The sequence below is a fragment of the Trachurus trachurus genome (assembly GCF_905171665.1).
Source record: "Trachurus trachurus genome assembly, chromosome: 8".
NCBI lineage: Eukaryota > Metazoa > Chordata > Actinopteri > Carangiformes > Carangidae > Trachurus > Trachurus trachurus.
This window is the reverse complement of record NC_139905.1, coordinates 8,636,875-8,656,989: the sequence shown is the minus strand read 5'-3', so window position 1 is coordinate 8,656,989 and position 20,115 is coordinate 8,636,875. Positions and strand designations below refer to the sequence as shown.

The 20,115-nt window shown below is 43.7% G+C and overlaps 1 protein-coding gene across 2 annotated transcripts; it reads left to right on the top strand.

Moving 5' to 3' along the window:
* The first annotated feature begins 1,308 nt into the window (after positions 1-1,308).
* tbc1d10b (TBC1 domain family, member 10b) lies at positions 1,309-19,133 on the top strand. 2 transcript variants are annotated; one of them, XM_083976563.1, is made up of 10 exons: positions 1,309-1,807; positions 3,407-4,687; positions 6,733-6,832; positions 7,684-7,791; positions 9,719-9,825; positions 10,132-10,246; positions 12,825-12,890; positions 12,983-13,172; positions 14,156-14,310; positions 15,536-19,133. In XM_083976563.1, exons 2-10 carry the CDS (start codon positions 3,426-3,428, stop codon positions 16,544-16,546), a joined length of 3,114 nt encoding a protein of 1,037 aa, XP_083832689.1. In that variant the 5' UTR covers positions 1,309-1,807; positions 3,407-3,425; the 3' UTR covers positions 16,547-19,133. The 2 variants fall into 2 exon arrangements, with proteins under 2 accessions (XP_083832689.1, XP_083832688.1); XM_083976562.1 differs by having other exon boundaries at positions 1,309-1,811.
* Positions 19,134-20,115: the final 982 nt, after the last annotated feature.

Below are 20,115 nucleotides of genomic sequence, written 5' to 3'. Positions count from 1 at the left end.
CACATTCACAGTTTCCACATCGAGACTTTGGGTTCTCCACGTCTGCATTTCCATGGAGATAGGGATTGGTTGTTTATCCACAATAGTATAAGGGTTGCTCTGCTGTCTGGGCACTTGTGGAAACTTGTTCTTAGGACTCCATAACAACCAACTGGACCACACTGGTTTTACATGAGTAAGATGAAGTAGATGGGAGTTCCCTAACAGAAGAAGTTGACAGTGCTCCAGCTTGTTGGGATGTCCCCATTTCCGTGGCTTTTCCATGGCAATCCTCATAACATTTACACTCTTGCTAGAGAGAAAATGAAAGTTTTTCAAACCAAACCACTAATTCTCACAAAAACCAAACAAAAACAATGGGAAACTATGGACGTTTATAGCTGAAAGTATCACTTCCAGCATAAAAGGAAAGATTAATTATGTTTGATCTGACTCATTGTCTGATGTAACACTTGTATACATGCCTCAGTGAGTGTCTAAGGGAAGGGGTGTGTTTGTTTGTGTTTGCCTTTTGAAGGCTGACATTTAGGTGTACGGTTAAGGTCAGGTCAGGTTTGGGGCGAGGCTTGAGGTTAAAAAAAATGTAGATGTCGGTTTTAAAAGCTGCTAAATAACCCATAAAATAAATTAGTGTCATCACAGAGATACATGTTCAAACTTTTGTGTATGACTATGATCTGTTGTTTTTGTGAGGGAGTGGATCTGTTCAACAGATGGGTTCTGGTGGATTACCACATCCTTTTAGTCTGAAATGACTTTTAAAAAATGCGTGTAATCAAAGCGAATGGCGCCATCTAGTGGTAAAACGGCAAACTATTTTATTCTACTCAGGTATCCAATCCAATCCAACTTTATTTGTTGAGCACTATAAAGCATCCACAGTGGAACAAAGTGCTGCACAGAATACATTATATAATAGATTTAAAAAAAAGTATCAGAAATTAAAGACATAACATCTCACATAAGGCATAAAATTACATATAAATACAAATAAAAGAAAAGAAGACATACATCTTGAGTAAAAAAATATAGTGCATGAAAGAGTTTTTTATTATTATTTATTTTATATGAATATATATATATATTTTTTTTTTAAATAATAGTAATAATATGTGTGACTGTGTTAAGATTAAGTTGCAAATGTTTTATAATATAATATCTTTGTGTAGTGTATTTTGAACTGTAAGGTCATAATGTTCTTGCTGTGTGGAAGGGAGGCTCCTGTGCGTGCGTGTGCGTGTCTGCCCCCGACAACACTGACGGGAGCGCGCACGTAGCTGTCAGTAGGAAATGCGGGCGGTTGGTGCTGGATGTACCGCAGCCGCTGCGCCGCTCATTGGACTCATTAATAAACAACAAACAAAAAAAAAGTCCAGTTAGTTACAGAATGAAAACTGTTACTTAGGACATTTCTAAACTTTCGGCGGCCGCGGCGAGTCCGCATGTCTAAAAACCGAGGTAACGGGGGGTAAACGCGTCCGGCTAACAGCAGAAGGCTAACAGAAACAGAGCTAATGCTAAGCTAACTGAGCTAGCTGCTAACTTAGCTTAGCTCACAGATTTGCAGGACTTTTTTTTTTGCTCCTCCAGCTCCTCGCACCTCTTTTTTTTTTTTTTTTTTTTTTTTTTAATTTATCACGGTTTCACGAAGGAGGAGGAGGTCGCGGAACCGGAGCTGTGGCGGGGAGACGTGCGGACAGGAACCCCCTGGCTCCCCAGGCGGCGGCGGCGGCGGCAGCAGCAGCAGCAGCGGCGGACGGATCATCACAGTGACACACGCCGCTGTCGGTCGGTCGGTCGGTCCTGGGTGGGTGAGTTGAAGAAAGAAAGCGGAGTTGGGAGTTGTAGCTGACCGGGGGTGGGGCTGGGCAAGGCCGGGGCGGACGCTGCTGCTGCCTGCCCGGTGCTTGGTGCTCGGCGGCCGGGGCCTGGCAGACCGGGAGGGAGGGAGAGAGGGAGGGTGTTGACTATTAGCTATTAGTAAGCCATTTCTCCCGTGTGTGTGTGTGTTGAATAGGGAAGTTGAGTCGCTCCGAGTGAGGCCTCCAGAGAGGCTGTGACAACAAAGTGTCTGGTGTTATTAGCGTTATAGCATGGTGGAGCCGATAGCTGTGTGTGATAGCAGCAGCACTACACTACACACAGACAGACAGACACACAATAACATTAACCTGCCTCATCAGCAAAAGACTGGATTACCACCATGGTGTATTGTTAAATACCAAAAACACTGGTGGTTCAGCTGCAGAAGAAACTATTATTAACACAGTTTTCTGTCTCTGATTAGCTTATTATCATCAAAGTACTGAAGCGGAAAATATTAAAGTAGCAGATAATAAGCCTTATTTTAATGTATTTTTTTTATACACTACCAGTCAAAAGTTTGGACACACCTTCTCATTCAATGGTTTTTTCTTTGTTTTTATCGCTTTCTACTTTGTAGATTGAAACTGAAAACATCAAAACTATGAAAGAGCACATTAGGAATTATGTAGTAAACAAAAAAAGTGTTAATTTACTAAAACCAAAGTGTTATCTGTCACCTGAGCCTCAACCACAGCCACTCAAGACTGTTGGAAAACCACCAGTCTGCAAAGTTTGCAAAAAGCAAAATATGGCCAATTAAAAGAACCTAAAATTTGAAATATATTCTGCTTTGTTTAACACTTAATACATAATACATAATTGCATATGTGTCCCTTCATAGTTTTGATGTGTTCAGTTTGAATCTACGATGCAGAAAGTGATGAAAATAAGGAAAAAACACTTTGTCCAAACATGTGACTGGTAGTGTAGCTGCTGAGTTACACATTTACCCTTTTAAAGTCAACTTGCTGTTTGCTATAGGCTGCTGTGTGTGACAAAATGGGAAATGTGGTTTCACACGTTTATTGTTGTTTGCAGAATCTATATATCAAAGTTAAGTATCACACTGACATCATGAATAAAATAAATACGTAGAAAGTTTTGGGGAACATGTTAATTGCAGATGTGTGTGTGTGTGTGTGTGTGTGTGTGTGTGTGTACGTGTCTGTGTGTATGTGTGTGTATCCCAGAAAAGTCCCTGATGTCAAAATTGCATCTCTCTTCTTCAGCTGCTTGTGCAACCCCATCCTCTCTAAAGAAGAGGAACCTGGTTTATATTGCATCGAAAATGCCAAGATTTCTGTGTTTTAAATCAACATCTGTGTGTTCAGTGTTGACATTTACTGGGGTCATGACTTGTTGTTGCTGAGATTATTTATATTTCCATCCACTCTACATAAGAGATTAGTAATGCTCCAGACAGCTAAAGGGTTATTTATCACTATAACTACGACTGAATGGATAATTACCTTGTTGATATAAAGAAAACTTTCCTTACGCTTCCTTTTTTTTCTTCTTTTTTTGTAATTTATCTATAAAGGAGAGATCAGAGTGGAACCATGGCCGAAATCTCCACCTTATCCCCCTCGCCACCTGCGCTGGGTGACCCTCACGCAGCTCCCTCCATCATCCCTCCTCCGTCCTCGGCGGCGCTTCCCGCTCCCGGCGGCAGCCCGACGGCCTCGCCTCTAGAGTCTGCGCCCAAGTCTGCGCTCTACAACGACAAAGCTTTGACTGGAAACGCCTCCGTGGTGGTGGGTGGGGGTTCACCCTTGAATCCCCAGCCGCCACCATTGACTCCTCCTAAAATCACCACTGCTGCTGCTGCTGAGACGCCACCTCCCCCCCTTCTCCCTCTCCTCCCCCTCCTCCCATCGTTGGTACATGAAGCTGCTCCACAGATTGAGCACTCGACAGGGAAAGATGGAGAAGCTGGAGCCGCCTTGAAGCTGGAGACGGCGTGCAGCGTTCAGCCGCCCGATGCTGAAACGACGGAGACTCAGAGTGAAGAGCAGCAGCAGCAGCAGCAGCAGCAGCAGGCGTCCCCCTCCCCTGATGATCAAAATCCCGGGCCTAATCTCTACCCCAACGTGCACGTAACCCACAACCCAAATCCTGTCATGTACGGTGGTCAGCTCACAGCAGCAGCAGCGGCTCCACCCCAAACTACAGCAGGTTCAAACCCCCTCCCACCTCTTCTTCCTCCTCTTCCTGCTGCTGCTGCTCCTCTGACATCCACAGATACAGAAACAGCAGCAGCAGCTCCACCCCAAACTACAGCAGGTTCAAATCCCCTCCCACCACCTCTTCTTCCACCTGCTGCTGCTGCTGCTCCGGCGGCTTTCACAGATACAGAAACAGCAGAAACAGCAGCAGCTCCAACTGAAGAAGAGAAACCACTTCAACAAGCACAACAACACAACCCTCAAACTCAAACTCAAACTCAGCCCCCTCCTCCGCCTCTCTCCCCGAAGCCCGACGACGCTCCCCCCAACCAAGCAGAGCCGCCGCCTCCCACAACCCCGACCAGAGCCGCCGAGCAGCACCCCAGCCCCACCGCCGCCGCCGCCGCCGCTGCAGTGCCGCTCATCCACGAGCCGGCCTGCGCCCTGCCGCTGCACAACCCCAGCCGCCGCCCGGCGCCCGACACCCTCAGCTACCTGGAGTCGGCCAGCCTGATGTCGGGGACGCTGGAGTCGCTGTCCGGCCTCGGGGAGGACGGCAGCTCCGTGGGCTCGGACTCGGAGATCAACGGCCTGACGATCAGCAGACGCACCGATAAGTACGGCTTCCTGGGCGGGAGTCAGTACAGCGAGAGCGGGTGAGTGAGCGAGCATCACAAGCACCAGGATGTTAATTTATTACACACACACACACAGTTACACACACGCACTTGGCCAATGTGCAGAATATTGATTATGTCCACACAGTTTGATCTCATTATGTTTCACAGCCAAGTCTCTGGAATCGGAGACGGATATTCACGTGGCTGTTTGATAGAGAGGAGAAGAAGGAAAAAAAAAAGACACCTCCCCTATTTTTCACGCTTAGTTTTCTATGCAGACATTAACTATGTTCAGGGCCGTTGTATAGGGGAGAAAGGTGATGATAATTCTAGGGGCCCAGTGCCCAGTAGGGCCCACAAAAAAACCCAGTAGTCTAATCTTTGTATGACTGAATTATTCTGCATATGACCCTGACTAATACTCATAGTAATGCTGCATTAGCATCGACACAAAGTAGGCTAAATAAAAAATGATAATGGGGGCAGGGTCCCACTTTAGTATTCTTTCAGGGGGCCCAGAATTCCTAGCAACGGCCCTGACTATGTTTACATGCAGTCAATAAACCCTTTCATAACTGGAATATTAGCAATAACCCGGTTGCGCACGGCCATGTAAACACCAATAACCCACCAATAAAACTGGAATATGTTTTTAAAAACCCGAAAATGACCCCTGGGTTTCTCTTTTTCAAACCTGAATATTTTTTAAAAGGAAGTCACACAACAGAAGTAAAATACTAGGTCCTGATAAAGGTCAATAGACCGAAACGTTGACTAAATAAAAGAGCTTCAAGTGAGTGCGGGAGCAAGTGTTGATTTTTTGTGTTTAACCCGAATATCTGGTCATCATGTATACGTCTATCGGGATATCCCCATCTAAAGGAACATTAATTTGTGTTCTTGCAAGGAATCTTGGTCTTTTGAGTCCAGGAACTACTTGCTGTAAGTAAACATGGCGAAACGCAAGATATCAGGGTGGAAAAAAGTCTGCAACACCAGAGCTCCAATGCAAAAATAGATTTATTTACATGACGGTTCGAGCGAACAGGCTCTTCCTCAGATGTTACATACACAAGATATCGCCACACTTTTGGAGCGACGAGGAAACAGATCACTTCATAAGTGGTGAAAGACGTGAACATCATGTCTTTTGTAGACGGTAGAAAGTACCGGGATAACGAGATCGGCGTGCGGAAATGACACACATTGCTCCATGGCGTTCTCTGTGCATTGATGCATCGCTGTTTTGATCGGGATATCCAAATTGATTGCAATTACCATGTATACAGGAATAACCCTGTTTGTTCACGCATGTAAACGGGTTTTTCCGAATGATTTAGAAACGGGAATATTGACCTTAACCTGAGTATTGACTGCATGTAACCGTAGTCACTGTGTTACAGCATTATATCAGTCAGAATGTAAAGCCTGTCTGACTATCTGCCTTTTAATCGGCCACTTTGCCTTCCCTCCTCCTCCTCCTCCGAAAGTCTAATTCACTCTGTCATCCGTCTGCCCCTAAGCTATCTTCATGTCTTCGTGGTCTCACCCGCTCTTTCCTGTCTTCCTCTCCTCTAAACATATCTGTCTGTCCTTTATCTCCCCTTGGTCTGACTCAGATAATGCTGAGAGCGTTTTTTTTCGTTGTTTGTGACTCAGTATGTACTGACTGTGTGTCTCGATGGTATCACCCATCACACACATCTGCCCTCTTTTCTTTTTTTTCTTCCTTTTTGTCTGATTTACTTCTACTTTTCCGACAAGCTAATTGCTCTCCCACTGTTGAATAATTAAAATAATATTGATTTGCCATCAGTAGTGGGACTGGCAGTGTACGCTATTATGGCTAAATGGTCACTGTGAAGGATGTTGTGTCTTTGTATCTGAGCCATTCAGCGTAAAGTTGTGCGACCGACTCGGAAAGGGAACAAATGAGGTAATCCGCTTGTGTCATTAGTTCGCTGATAGATTTTTAACAAACGTATCAGTCGGTTATATTTAGGATGATGAAAGAGAGAAGACGACCAACTCCCAGCTCTGTCAACAATGGTGTAATTTTTTTTTATTACTCATTATTACAGAGAAAAGGAAGTTCGAGTTGAGGTGGCGAGACAGCGGGAGTTGAAGTGGCTCGACATGTTCAACAACTGGGACAAATGGGTCAAACATCGTTTCCAGAAGGTATGGAGCCCGACAGATGTTTATGCTCATCACGGGACGTCACATCTGCAACTTAATGGGAATTAGGGATGTCACGATTATAGATTTTCTTTGTACGATTATTGTCAGAGAAATAATCACGGCCATAATCGCTATAGTTTTAGCAGAAGGTTCGTTACCTTTAGTTGTCGGTGCAAGCTGTTTTTAGAACGGCGGAACGGAGCTGCGGGCTGCTCAGAGCTACGCTACGGAGGCTAATGGGATTTCTTGGTTTCTCTCATCAAACTCATCAAATACACAATCCAACAACTCCAAAACGCTCTGGTGGACAAGTTGTGACCTGCACATTCACCACGCTATGAGATAATAACAGAACGTTACCAGACAGAGTTGTTTTAGAGGTAAATTCAGAGACTGCTTGCTGAAAAACTGCCCCTGAAGGCAACGCGCATCAGCGGTTTTGCATGAATTTACCTCTAAAACAACTCTGTCTGGTAACGTTCTGTTATTATCTTATAGCGTGGTGAATGTGCAGGTCACAACTTGTCCACCAGAGCTTTTTGGAGTTGTTGGATTGTGTATTTGATGAGTTTCATGAGGGAAACCAAGAAATTCCATGAGCCTTTTATAGCGTAGCTCTGAGCAACTCATGGCTCTGCTCCGCCGCTCTAAAAACAGCTTGCACCGACAATTAAAGGTAACGAACCTACTGCTATGACTATTAGGGATTATGGCAATGGGCCAGTTTGCCAAAATGTTGAACTATCCCTTTAATACCATGATTAAAGTGTTTCAAAGTGTTTCAGATGCAGTTTGTTTACTCTTAACACTTGACATTTAAGCTGTAAAAAAAAATCTGTGTTTGTGTCTAGGTGAAGTTGCGCTGCAGGAAAGGTATTCCATCTTCCCTCAGATCCAAGGCCTGGCAGCTGCTGTCCAACAGCCAAGATCTCCTAGACGCCAACCAAGGGAAATTCGAGGTATCGCCGTGACCATGCATGCCTTTTAAATTACAGGGGGGGGGGGCTGAATTTTAATCCAAATAACAAGGTCTTAGGACACAGTCAACAAAAGGTAGAGTTCATAACAGACCACAACTGACTCTTTGTGTCGACGTTAATGAGGAGAGAAGAAAGAGCAGCAATCGCTCTTCAATCCCCGAGAACGAGCTTCAAACAAACGTTGGACAGGGTTTAGAAGAGTCGGGTGGTCTTGTCGGAAGTCTTTACATTTAGAAACCTTCTTCTAACTTGCAGAAAGAAAGACAGAAAGAACCTCAGGGGGGTGGATATCATTTTACACTCGGACTTTAAGCCACATCTCCAGCTGTGAACAAAACCACAATAAGCAAAGACAGCTGCCTCTTCTTTTTCTTTTCTTTTTTTCAGCTCGTCCAGCACAAAAACAAATGACATTTATGACAAAATTAAGTTGTTTTTCTTTTCTTTTTATATGAACATATTTTATTGATTCCACATATCAATATTCAACATTTCACATATACAATTTCCCAATAGTATAAACATACATTCTCAAAGAAAGTTACTGTAGAGTAAATGTGAAGGAAAAAAGAAACAGTCCTGTCCTTATTTTCACACCTCTTTTCTTTACATCGTCCCTTTTCTCCTGTTGGAGGGTAAACATAATAAACATATGAACACACTGTCCTTACTGCACAAAGTGCAGCTCTCAATGGAGACACAAAATTAACCCAGTTTTCCCAGTAATTTTTTAAAAAGTCTCTGTTTTTAGTCTAGTTGAGAAAGTCAGCTTCTCCATTATATAAACACTGAGCATTACCTCGACTCAATCCTCCATTTTTGGTGCATCAGTTTTTAGCCATTTTCTGGTGATGGCTTTTTTAGCTGCCACCAGCATTACTGACCTTGTAATCTCCTGATTCTCTTTTCCCAAATATAAAACTTGAAATGTAATGCTGCGTTCACACCGGACCTTTTGTTTTTACAACGAGCGACGAGTTTACCTGTTAAGTCAATGTAAACGAGCGATTGAGCGTTTAATCGCCCAGGCGAAAAAACGCTGGGGCTCAGAGCGACAGCGACCGAGCGATGGAGCGTTTTTCGCTGAAGTCGCTCCAGTCGCTCGAGATGAGAAATCCCAACTCTCCGGCCGTCAGTCGCTCGTCGTCAGCGCTGATTGGCTGCCGTAATCCCGGTGGTGCCGGTGTAAACAGAGGCACATGGCAGTGGGCATGACATCATCAAAGCGAAAATGCGAGTCTGTGGCTCTGTGCCAAATTGACGAGCGACTGCAGCTGAGCGCCGGGGCGTTTTTTTTTTTTTTTGGAGCGATACGAGCGACAGCGACAAAAATAAAAGGTCCGGTGTGAACGCAGCTTAAGTGGAATTTACACTTTCAGAATTAAGTTGTTTTTCAAATGTGCTTTATTTATTTATTCTTACACTTTTCTGTGTGTCTGTGTGTAAAGTTGAGTTTTAAGTTGAGTTCCAGCTCCAGTGTTTTGGTCGAGTAACTGGCTCAGAGTGGGGGCAGGCCGTTGTAAAGGCAGGTCGTGGCTGAGTAGGGTAATTTCAGCTCCGGGGGTGCTAAAGGGGCGCAGGCGCAGACCCAGCCGGCTGTAAGCCTCTTATCAGCACCGGTAATCCTGCCTGTCACAGCTCTGCCCCCCCCATGTCCACCCTGGAGGGGGGTCTGGCCTCAGCTGGGTCGGGGTCCAAACAGTCGGCTTAGTTACAACTGTTTACGTTTGTCTGAGGAACGAATTTCTGCTCTGACTTTTTGTCGTTTTTATCATTATTCAGTCTCTCTGATGTGGTTTCATGCATGACTTTGTAATCTAAAACCGCTCGTAACGGCTCATTTACAACAATCACAGCAATTTTTTTTTTATCTTGAAACTTGCATCTTAATGTGTTTGCGCTGCAGGAGCTGGAGAGAGAGCCGGGAGAGGCCAAGTGGCTGGACATTATAGAGAAGGACCTCCACAGACAGTTCCCTTTCCATGAGATGTTCGCTGCTCGTGGTGGCCACGGGTAAAAATAAAAACACACACACACACACGGTCTCAGTCTGTTTTACATAAAAATAAACACATTACTCACACGAGTAACACCTGTGAACACAAACCACAGACATTATCTACCCTGTGGGAGACAATGTTTTGACCCTGGACACATCTTTATCACTTCATTTTCACCATTATTATTACTACACCTATAAAAACATGATAAGATTTCTTAATTTAAAGTGTTTACAGTAGCCCCTCGTGGGTTAAAAGGAGGTGCTCAAGCATTTTAGTGGATTTGTCAGCTGGATAATTTGGGTGTTTGTTCCTGCAGGCAACAGGATCTGTACCGGATACTGAAAGCCTACACCATCTATCGGCCCGACGAGGGATACTGCCAGGCCCAGGCGCCGGTCGCTGCAGTGCTGCTCATGCACATGCCGGCTGAGGTGAGGGGCTGAAACAATATAACATACAATGTACTGAACATTTACAGCCACAGAAATACTTGATGTTGAGTTTTAACATGAACACAAAGCTGTAAAATAGTTTGGTGCACAAAAAGGAAGAGCTTAAATCAACGTGTACATTTAGAAAAGAGGAGAAAAAAAAAGGGAGTGGGCGTGTGCGAGAAAGCGAAACAAAACATAAACTGAACTTTAATGGGTTCGTATTTCACAGAGGTTACTCAGTGGATCAAAAATAGCAGCAGGCTGCAGTCTGGTGACTCTGCTGACTCTTCATTGACCAGACTTTACTGTCACAGCTCCATCGCTTCATCACAATGGGGGCGTTGGTGACCACACAGCGCTGACTTAGCCGGCCGTTTGAAACCTGAATTCACTCCCATATGTAAATGTGGCTTTGCCATCGGTTCAGTCGCAGCGTGGTATTTTCAACGACAGTTAAGACTGTTGGTTCATTTACTATGTCTGGCTGCAGCAAACTGAGCTGAGCTGCTGTTTTTATCTGTTGTGTCAAAGTTTGACCTGCGTGAGTTTTCTGTTGTGAGGTAGCCAGTAGTGTGGCTTGAGCTCAAGAGGTTCAGCTTTTCTAAATTAATAATTTTATGATCATTAAACGGTTTATTTGTAGACAGATTTTGGTATAAAGGGAAATAGGAGAGAAACTAAGCTTTAAAATGACACCCTAGTCAAAGTCATACATTAGATGGTTTTCAAGATATGGCCATTTGAATTATGGTCTTCCACTCTCTTTTTACGATTGAAAACGCCTCTGGTTTAAAGGCCAGTGGACTCTGGCGTCTGTTCCTGCACCACGTGATTACACGCACCCTTTCACGGTCCCTTGTTGTCATAGAGGCACCATTCAGGGACCCTCGGAAAGCAGAGAATCTCACAATTCAGATGCAGTTTACAGCTCGTCTCCATCATAAACGGTTCAGACGTTATTTAAAGTTTTGCTCGTCTCTAGAGGGTTAAAAGTTGCAAGTCAACTTTAATCGTTATTTAGGTGCCTTTTCTCAACTATCTGGACTGTTAAACTTTGGGAGATTGTTTTTGAATGTAAGCTCTTTGAAATTAGCAAAAAACATTATTTTATTTTATTTTTTTATTGGTTTTCCACGTCATCAGCTGATTATCTAAAAATAGAACGTTGCGACTTCAGACTCATTTCTCCAGAGCGGGTCACATTTTATTTATTGGTCTTTCTTCCAAAACATTGTTCAGTTGCTCCGCCTCTTGAGAGATCGTTTCGTCACGGTGCGATCTCGGCCCTCGGCTGCTCACAACAAACACAGGAAGAAGAGTGAAGAGTGAGAAGATGAACTCGGTGATTAATGCGCGTATTGTTCTATTTTTAACACAAAAAAGAAGAAGGAAAGGAAATCAAAGCGGGACGTGATAATAATAATAATGTCTTGCTTCATCCCGCTGCTTTCTGCTAAACGAGGAGTCAGCGGTTTCTGGAGAAAAGAGGCTGTTGACGTCTGAACTCAGCAGCAGCAACAACAGTTACCGCCCTTCCCCTCCGTGCTCCTTCACAAAGCCCCGCCCTCAAGAGTCATAACCTAACCCATGAAATAAGGGGCATTGTGAGCTCAGTTTAGTTTAGTTTAGTTTATTATCACAGGACAGTGTACAATACCATTAATCAATTTTAGAACAATGAAGAGATGGTTGTACCAGATTTAGCCACTAGGGCTAATTTCCATCTGTAGTCCCAACATAAAACTCACAATACAAATCACAATAAAATACTGTCAACACAACAGTCTACAGCTGTCCTGTCAATTAAAAGTCTAAAAAGCGCAAAAGAATATTTAAAAAAAGACACAAGCACAAGTGGTAAAAAAGTAGAAACAGCTGGTTTTTATTGAAAAATGACAGAAATATTGAATTACTTGCTTCCACGATTAAAGATATGTGAAAGAGGGGCAGATTATATATGATGAATCCTCTGTCCTGCTCCTGTTAATTCAATATTTGAGACTTTGTGTTGACATTTTCATTATTTTGTTTGCTCTATCAATTCATTTTATTTGCATGAATAAAAGATAAAGAGCAGGCTGTAGCTTTAAAGCTAAGCTAACAAGGAAGGAAACATTACCGAGCATAGGATTTAAAATCATAGATCCAACCAAATAAATCCAATGTGTGAGCAAACTTGGGTTTTTTGGTCTTCATGGCTATAAAACACTTTGCATGTTGCACAAAAATACTTGACTAAAAGTAGAATAAACAACAACAAACAGGTTAGGAGCAGAGCGGCACAAATTAATCTTAATGTAATCAAACTCCCAGTTCAGCCAAGTGCAATATTTAAATCAAAGGAGATGCAATTTTAATTTTGAAATTGTGAAAATGAAAAGCAAAAATGAGCATTCACCCTGAAATCACAATAGATATATATCTGCTTATATAATCACAGTCACATGTCAGATATGTTATTTTTGTATCCTTCAGTGTCTCTGGGCCGTTTAACATCAGTAGACCGGAACATGACTCAGCAAACTTCATCTTCATCTGTTTTCCATCCTGATTTGTCTCTGCCTCTGTTTCACAGCAAGCGTTTTGGTGCCTCGTCCAAATATGTGAGAAGTTTCTCCCCGGATACTACAGCGCTGGGCTGGTGAGCGTCTAAACACAAACACACAAACCTCCGTCCGTCTCTCTCTCTTCGTCTCTGTTGTCTTTCATTCACTCGTCTCTTCTGTCTTGTAGGAAGCGATCCAGCTGGACGGCGAGATCTTCTTCTCGCTGTTGCGGCGCACGTGTCCGATGGCGTACCGCCACCTCAAGAAGTTCAAGATCGACCCCATCCTCTACATGACGGAGTGGTTCATGTGCATCTTCTCACGCACTTTACCCTGGTCCTGTGTGCTGCGCGTGTGGGACATGTTCTTCTGTGAAGGTATCGATCATGGTCTCACCTCTGTCTCTCTCTTTTTATTGTAAGTTTTCTCTTAGAGGAGCTGTTTGTAAGAAACGTATGGCGAGTAATCATATGTAACGTCACCAGAGACTTAGGAATCGTGTTAATTTGAAATACTGATCTCACTGACAACACTACTACAGCCAGAATATTTGCATTAAAAAATGTTATTTGCAGCAAATCACTCTGTAGCATTTCAGCATCCAAGTTGCCAGTTCCCACTGAGCTGCAGCTACAAGCATTGTGAATTATGTCTGACATTACTAACATTAAAGGGATAGTTCAACATTTTTGGCAAATTCTCCTATCGCCATAATCCCTATAGTCGTAGCAGTAGGTTCATTACCTTTAATTTGCATCATCAAACTCATCAAATACACAATCCAACAACTCCAAAACGCTCTGGTGGACAAGTTGTGATCTGCACATTCACCACACTATGAAATAATCATGTAACATTAGAAGACAGAGTTGTTTTAGAGGCAAATGCAGCTGGAACTACATTCCAGACACGGCTGCTGGGCGGAGGGATTTCAAAAGTGCAAAGTAGTTCAGAGTATTTGCTTCATGTGTCGTAATGTTACATAACTATACATGATTATCTCATAGCGTGGTGAATGTGCAGGTCACAACTTGTGAACCTGTACTGTTCACCTCCATTGTGTTCACTGAGCAGCTCACGTCTCCGCCCCCCTGATCTCAAAACAACATGCACCGATAGTTAAAAGTAATGAACCTACTGCTATGACTATAGGAGAATTTGCCAAAATGTTGAAATATCCCTTTAAAAGACCTCACTATGACTCTCAACAACAAAAGCAGAAACAAAAACAGGATCTGCGCAGGATGTGTTTGAAAGATGGAGACGGCTGAGAGCATGCGGACATACGTACAGCTCCTTTATAATCTATCTGTACAGTGTGTGTTTGTTTGAGTTTTTCACGAGTTTCTGTGTTTTGCAGGAGTGAAAATCGTGTTTCGCGTCGGCCTGGTGCTTCTCAAACAGATGCTCGGCTCGGTGGACAAACTGCGGGAGCTGCAGGGGATGTACGAGACGATGGAGCGGCTGAGGAACATCTCCCCCGACCTGATCAGAGAGGACGTACTGGTGCAGGAGGTGGGTGGAGCAAAACCAAAACCTGCTTCTGTTTTTACTCAGACACACGAGTTCTGAGTCACTTTTCCCGCTCTGGTGCCCGCCGCCGCGCCGCCGCCGCCACTGTCGTCATCGTGGTTGGTAATCTTCACTTCCCCATGTCTGTCTCATGTAGGGATGTCATGATTACTTTTTTACACAATTAATCGTGGTATTAAACGCCACAATTAATTAATTAATCATAAAGATTCCTAAATACCGTCACTTCCCAAAAAAGATTATGTTGGAACCTTATCGGCAGATGTGGCGCCAAAATAAAGGTAAATATTCAGATACTGGTCCATTTAACTAACGTAACATTGAATTGGTAGGAATTTAAATGTTAGTGTGTCATTTGTATTATTCACCTGCCCAGGGACTACGGATGGAAAGTAGCTAATAAGCTAAATCCAGTACAAGGCATCTCTTCTCATTTCGAGACTAATGTTATTTTGTACATTGTCCCTGATACAAATAAACTTATTAAACTAAATTAAACTAATTAAAAAAAACAGCAAAACAAAACAAAAAACGATTAAATTAAATGACCTGAATATTTCATTTACAAACGCTTTCCCTGGGGGGTTAATAATTGATCCTATATTAATAGATACTTGAAATATTTTGTGTAAACAATGAGTAATGTAATTATATTTTGACTACATTTGATTTTACACATTCATAGTGTTGTGAAATGTATTAATGTATAATGATTGTGATAATCGTAACAAGAAAATGCATGATCGTGACATCACTAGTAGGGGTGGGGATCTTTTACTATCTCACAATTCGATTCAAAATCGATTTTCGATTCAAAACAATTTGATTCCTAATGATTTCTGCTTCAGTCTATCGGTGTGCAAAGGATCCTCATGATCTACTCCAGTCTGGTTTGCAAGACAGAATGACTAACGTGTCTTTTTCACATTTTTTCACTATTTGATTTTTATTTGTTGAAACTGTTGCATAAAAGCAATATCACAAATTGCTTAAGTAACAAAAAGTGCCTCTTTATTTAAAAACAATAGTGCAGTTAAACAGCTGCCTTTTAAATTCTTAGGAAATGGATTTTCCTTAGAATTTGTTTCATTGTTTTATTTTTTTTAATCGATTTTGGGACATTTTATATCGATTCTGAATCGTATTAAATGAGAATTGCGATTCTTATGTGAATCGACCCCTACTCACTCATCTCATGTCGTTCCAGATCATCACGCTGCCGGTGACGGAGGCGCTCATCGAGAGGGAGTGCAGCGTCCAGGTGAGGAAGTGGCGGGAGTCGAGGGGCGAGCTGACGCACCAGCCGGGCCGCCGGCTGCACGGCACGAGAGCCGTGTACGAGTACAAGCGCCGCGCCGCCGCCATCACCTCCGGCGGCAGCTTCTCCTTCCTGGGCAGCTCGATCCCGCCGCCGGGGCCGCTGCGGGCCTCCTCCAGCCTGCTGTCGCTGCCGGGCTTCCGCAAGTCGAAGGCGCCGTTCCAGACCAAGAAGGCGTCGTTCTCGGGGCCGTCGCCGTCGTCGGGGATGGACAGCTTCTCCTCCGCTCACTCGTCGTCGCCGCCGCCGTCGACGACAGCGAGTCCGAGCCGCGGCGGCCTCGGCAGCAGCAGCAGCAGCAGCAGCAGCAGCAGCAAGCCGCCCATCTACCCGACGGCGGCGGCTCAGAGGTCGCCGGCGCCGCACGTTCAGAGCCCGTTGGTCGCGAGCGCATCAAGTGACGTTGCCGCAGCTGCAGCTCCGGCGCCGCCGCCACGACAACAACAGAACACGCCGCCGCCGCCGCCGCCCAGCAGCCTGACCCCGTCGCCCAAGATCGTCTCGGAGCAGATCACCCCGACCATCCCCTCCCCCACCGCCAACAACTCCCCGCGGCCGCCGTGTCCAGCAGTAGCCGTGGCAACAGCTCCAGTTCCTCCGGCGACGGTGGCAGCGACCGACGCCACGACCGCCGGAGAGGGGGACGAGGGCACGAAGAAGAAGAAGAGAAGCAAAGAAGACAAGAGGAAGGAGAAGGAGGACGAGAAGAAGAAGCTGAAGGAGAAGAAGGAGAAGGAGAAGTCCGAGAAGGAGAGGATGAAGAAGGAGAAGGAGCGGATGGAGAAGGAGAAGAAGAAAGGCGGGAAGAAGAAAGACAAAGGAGGAGCGGGAGGAGGAGGAGGAGAGGCTGAAGACAAGAACGGAGGAGCGGCGGCGGTGGCGGGAAGAGATTCGGCCTAGTTTTCCATCCCATCATTCCAGGATAATGAAAAGGGACGCTGAACAACAACAAAAAATTTAAAATAAAAAAGAGATCGGGGGGAACAAAAGACCCCGGAAACAGAAACAGATCGAGTGATTGATACAACACAAAAAAAAAGAAATAAAGAGATGGGATGGGATTGGATGGCTTCCTTCCTGTGTAACGCATCATTTCAAAGACTTCACGTCGTCGTCGTCGTCGTCGTCCCGGGACTAATGGAGGAAAAACTGGATCTTGGTTTTAATAGCACCTCGGGGAGCTGTCGGCCCCTCGCGCTCCCTTTCTCTGCTTTGAGTTTTATTATTAACACGGGACAAACGAAGATTTTCCCTTTTTTTTTTTCAACTGGAGCACGAGCTGTGACTCTGAATCCTGTTTCAGTAGCTCACAGACAATTTCTCTTTTATTAATTTTTTTTGTTTTGTTTTGTTTAGTTTTTGTTTTGTCGTGGTCGTTTTATTTTTTTATTATTATTTTTAATCAGAAGGACGCCGGATTACGACAGCGGGTTAGAGAATCATCGACTCCAAGGATCATTGAAGGGGGACTGTCACATCGGAGATAGTTGCGGTGCCATAGAGTCATCATGTAAATAGATAAGAATTAAAACTAGAAGAAAACATCTAGCTACAGTTCATAGGATGTTGTTAGCACTCCACAGGTTATCTGGAAGACTGGAAAAAGAAAAACTAACAAAAAAAAAAGAAGAATAAGAGGAGGAAGAGGAAGTGTAAACCCTCGGAGTTCGACTCAAACGCAGGCACTGAAGACGAGAGATGGTCGTACTGTTGTTGAGGATGTATTTATTGTCATGTTCAATGTTGTGAGTGAGTGTGTGTGCCTTAGTAGTGTAGTGAAAAAAAACACGTGTTACTGTTCGGTGTGTGCGTGTGGCCTCCCTTCGTTCAGCCTGCGTCTGTGCTTCGTCCCCAAAACTTGTTGTGACTTTTCTCCTGTCGTCGTCGTCGGACTCGAGACACAGAGACACAATGGACACAAAAAAAACAGAAGAGGGAGACGTTTAAAAGACGTGCGTACGCCCAGACACCATGTGGTGGTCGTTATTTTTAAATATTTCATTTATATGTGTGTTGTTTCTTTTCTTTTTTTTGTCTTTGAACAAAACACACAGGGAGAATTCTTGATTTTATTTCAGGCCCCAGTTTGAATTTTATTTTTCTTGTGTCTGAGGTTGAGAGAGAAAGACAAAGCAGACGTTACATCATTGATAATAACCTGATGGTGTGTGAACATGCAGCAGCAGCAGCAGAGGAGGAGGAGGAGGAGGAGACCATAATGTCCACATGTACAAAATTAGTATTATTCTTGTTTTTCGATGAACAAACAAAAGAAAAGAGAAGAAATCGTTATTTGCATGTATTTTAGCCAAATCTCAGTATGGGTCCGAACTTAAAGGTCGGCCGATAAAACCTGACGCTAGAATGTGATTTTCAAGTATCTTAGGAGAATGAAGGATTCATAATTGATTAATATTTTCTTTTCTTTTCTTTTTTTTTTTTTTTTGCACTTGTGATTTCGTCACAAAGCACCACTGAAGTTGCCCACTCCGTTAGCGCCGTAGAGGACGGACGAGAGCTGTGTGTCAGCGAGGCCCCGGTTTCCCTCCGAGGCCTCGAGGACCGATAGGAAGCCACTTGACTGGAGGTGCCAGGTGTGCCAATGTAGCATTAACCTCTGACTTTTGACCTTCGGGATCTGATGTATTTATGTACAAAGTGGTTAATTTAATCAAATATAGTATATTATGAATTATTATTATTATTATTATTATTATTATTTTGGATCTGAGTATTTTTCTATGTGAGTAAGAGACACCTGGCTGACTGGAACGATGGCCGACTACACGACTGTAGTTTGCAGGGGGATCATTTAAAGTGTTTTTGTTTTATTTTTTTGTTGGTTTCTCTCTATTTTTTTTTCTTTTGCACGTTAAAGTCCTCTGCTTTGACTCGAACAAACTTGATGATGCATGTCTCTGATGCTATTGTTTCTAAGTTTACTGTCACTGTTGGTTTCACCAGTCTCCTCCAGTTTAGTTTTACTGAAGTGCAGTATTAAACCGACGCGAGGTGCGAGGGATGAAAAAGACTAAAAAAAAACGTGGCCTCCGGCAGAACAAAGAGGGAGACGAAGACAGAGACAGAACACTTTTGGGAGCTGAAGGTCTTAATCGAACTGTATCATAAACTAAAGAGGTGAATTTGTGTTTTTTTTTTGTTTTTGAATAGTTCTTTAATTGGAGATCTAAAGTGCGTCTGTCTCACCGGGTTGTGTTGTAACATTCATAAAGACTTATGGACTAACTCCCTAACCTATTTACACTCAGTGTCTTGTACTGTAACATATTTATGCATACATTAAAAACGGCACTGAACCCCGTCAGTATAATAACGATGATGATGATGATTATTGACAGTGCCAGGTAGTTATAGCGTTAAAAAGAAAAAAACGATACAAAAACAAACATTTGATGGCAAATGAAGAAAAAAAAAAAACACAATTGATGCTCTTTAACTGTACTGTTTTCGTAGTTAAAGGATTTTAGAGGGACTTGCGTGTAATTGTAGCCAACGTGTCCTCCCATATCCACTGTTCCCCACCTCACACACACACACACACACACTCAATGGCTGTCGTTTGAGTATAGAAAACACATACACATAGACACACACACTCCTCTTATTTGACATCGGTGCATCTCTAGGCACAGATTAGTGTTAGCGGTAGCGAGGGGAAATCTGAACACATCTATGCAAACCTTCCTCCATCATGTCTGTTGACAGCAGCACTGACTTTAAAAACAAACAGAAAAATGAAAATGAATGTTGTGCTTCAGGAAGTGTTTAGTTTTCCTTTTTCTTTTTTTTGTTTGTTTTGTTTTGTTTCTGTTTCTGAGCACAACTTTCATAGCCAGGCTAGCGCCGCCTACTGGTTCCGGCAAATTTCATTTGCCTCAAACATGTAGTCAGGACACTAGCAATGCGTTTCGGTTTGCTCCGTCCGCCAGAGCGGACGGACCAATCAGCGAACAGACGGGTAAGTGAAGGCGATGACGTTGAACTCAAGCGCTCAAGATTAACCTATGAGCTTAACCGGTGTATAGCACACGTGACCACCAAGCAGCAGCGATTAGTTGAAGCAAATGTAAGCAACCGCCTCCCGGAAGCAAACGAATCCCTATGGCTCGTGTTCAGACGCTATATGAAATGTAATGAAGTAAGCGGCTGATGCATCAGGCTACAACTTTCAGGCCCGTGGACGATAAAAATATTTAATATTTAAAACGAGCAATACGTCCTCACACAGCTCATCTCGGATCATTTCACGTCATCGTTGTTGTCACAGAGGGCTCGAGAATGATAGAGTCCTAATAACGATCAAATGTATCTGCACTTAGCTCCGCAATACTGAGGACGAATCAACAAACCTGCTTCTAATCAATCGATTGATCAGGTCCATTTAGTGCATTTCTGCATTGAAATCCTGAAACGGTCGCTCTTGATCGCAGTTGATCAGGAGCGACCTA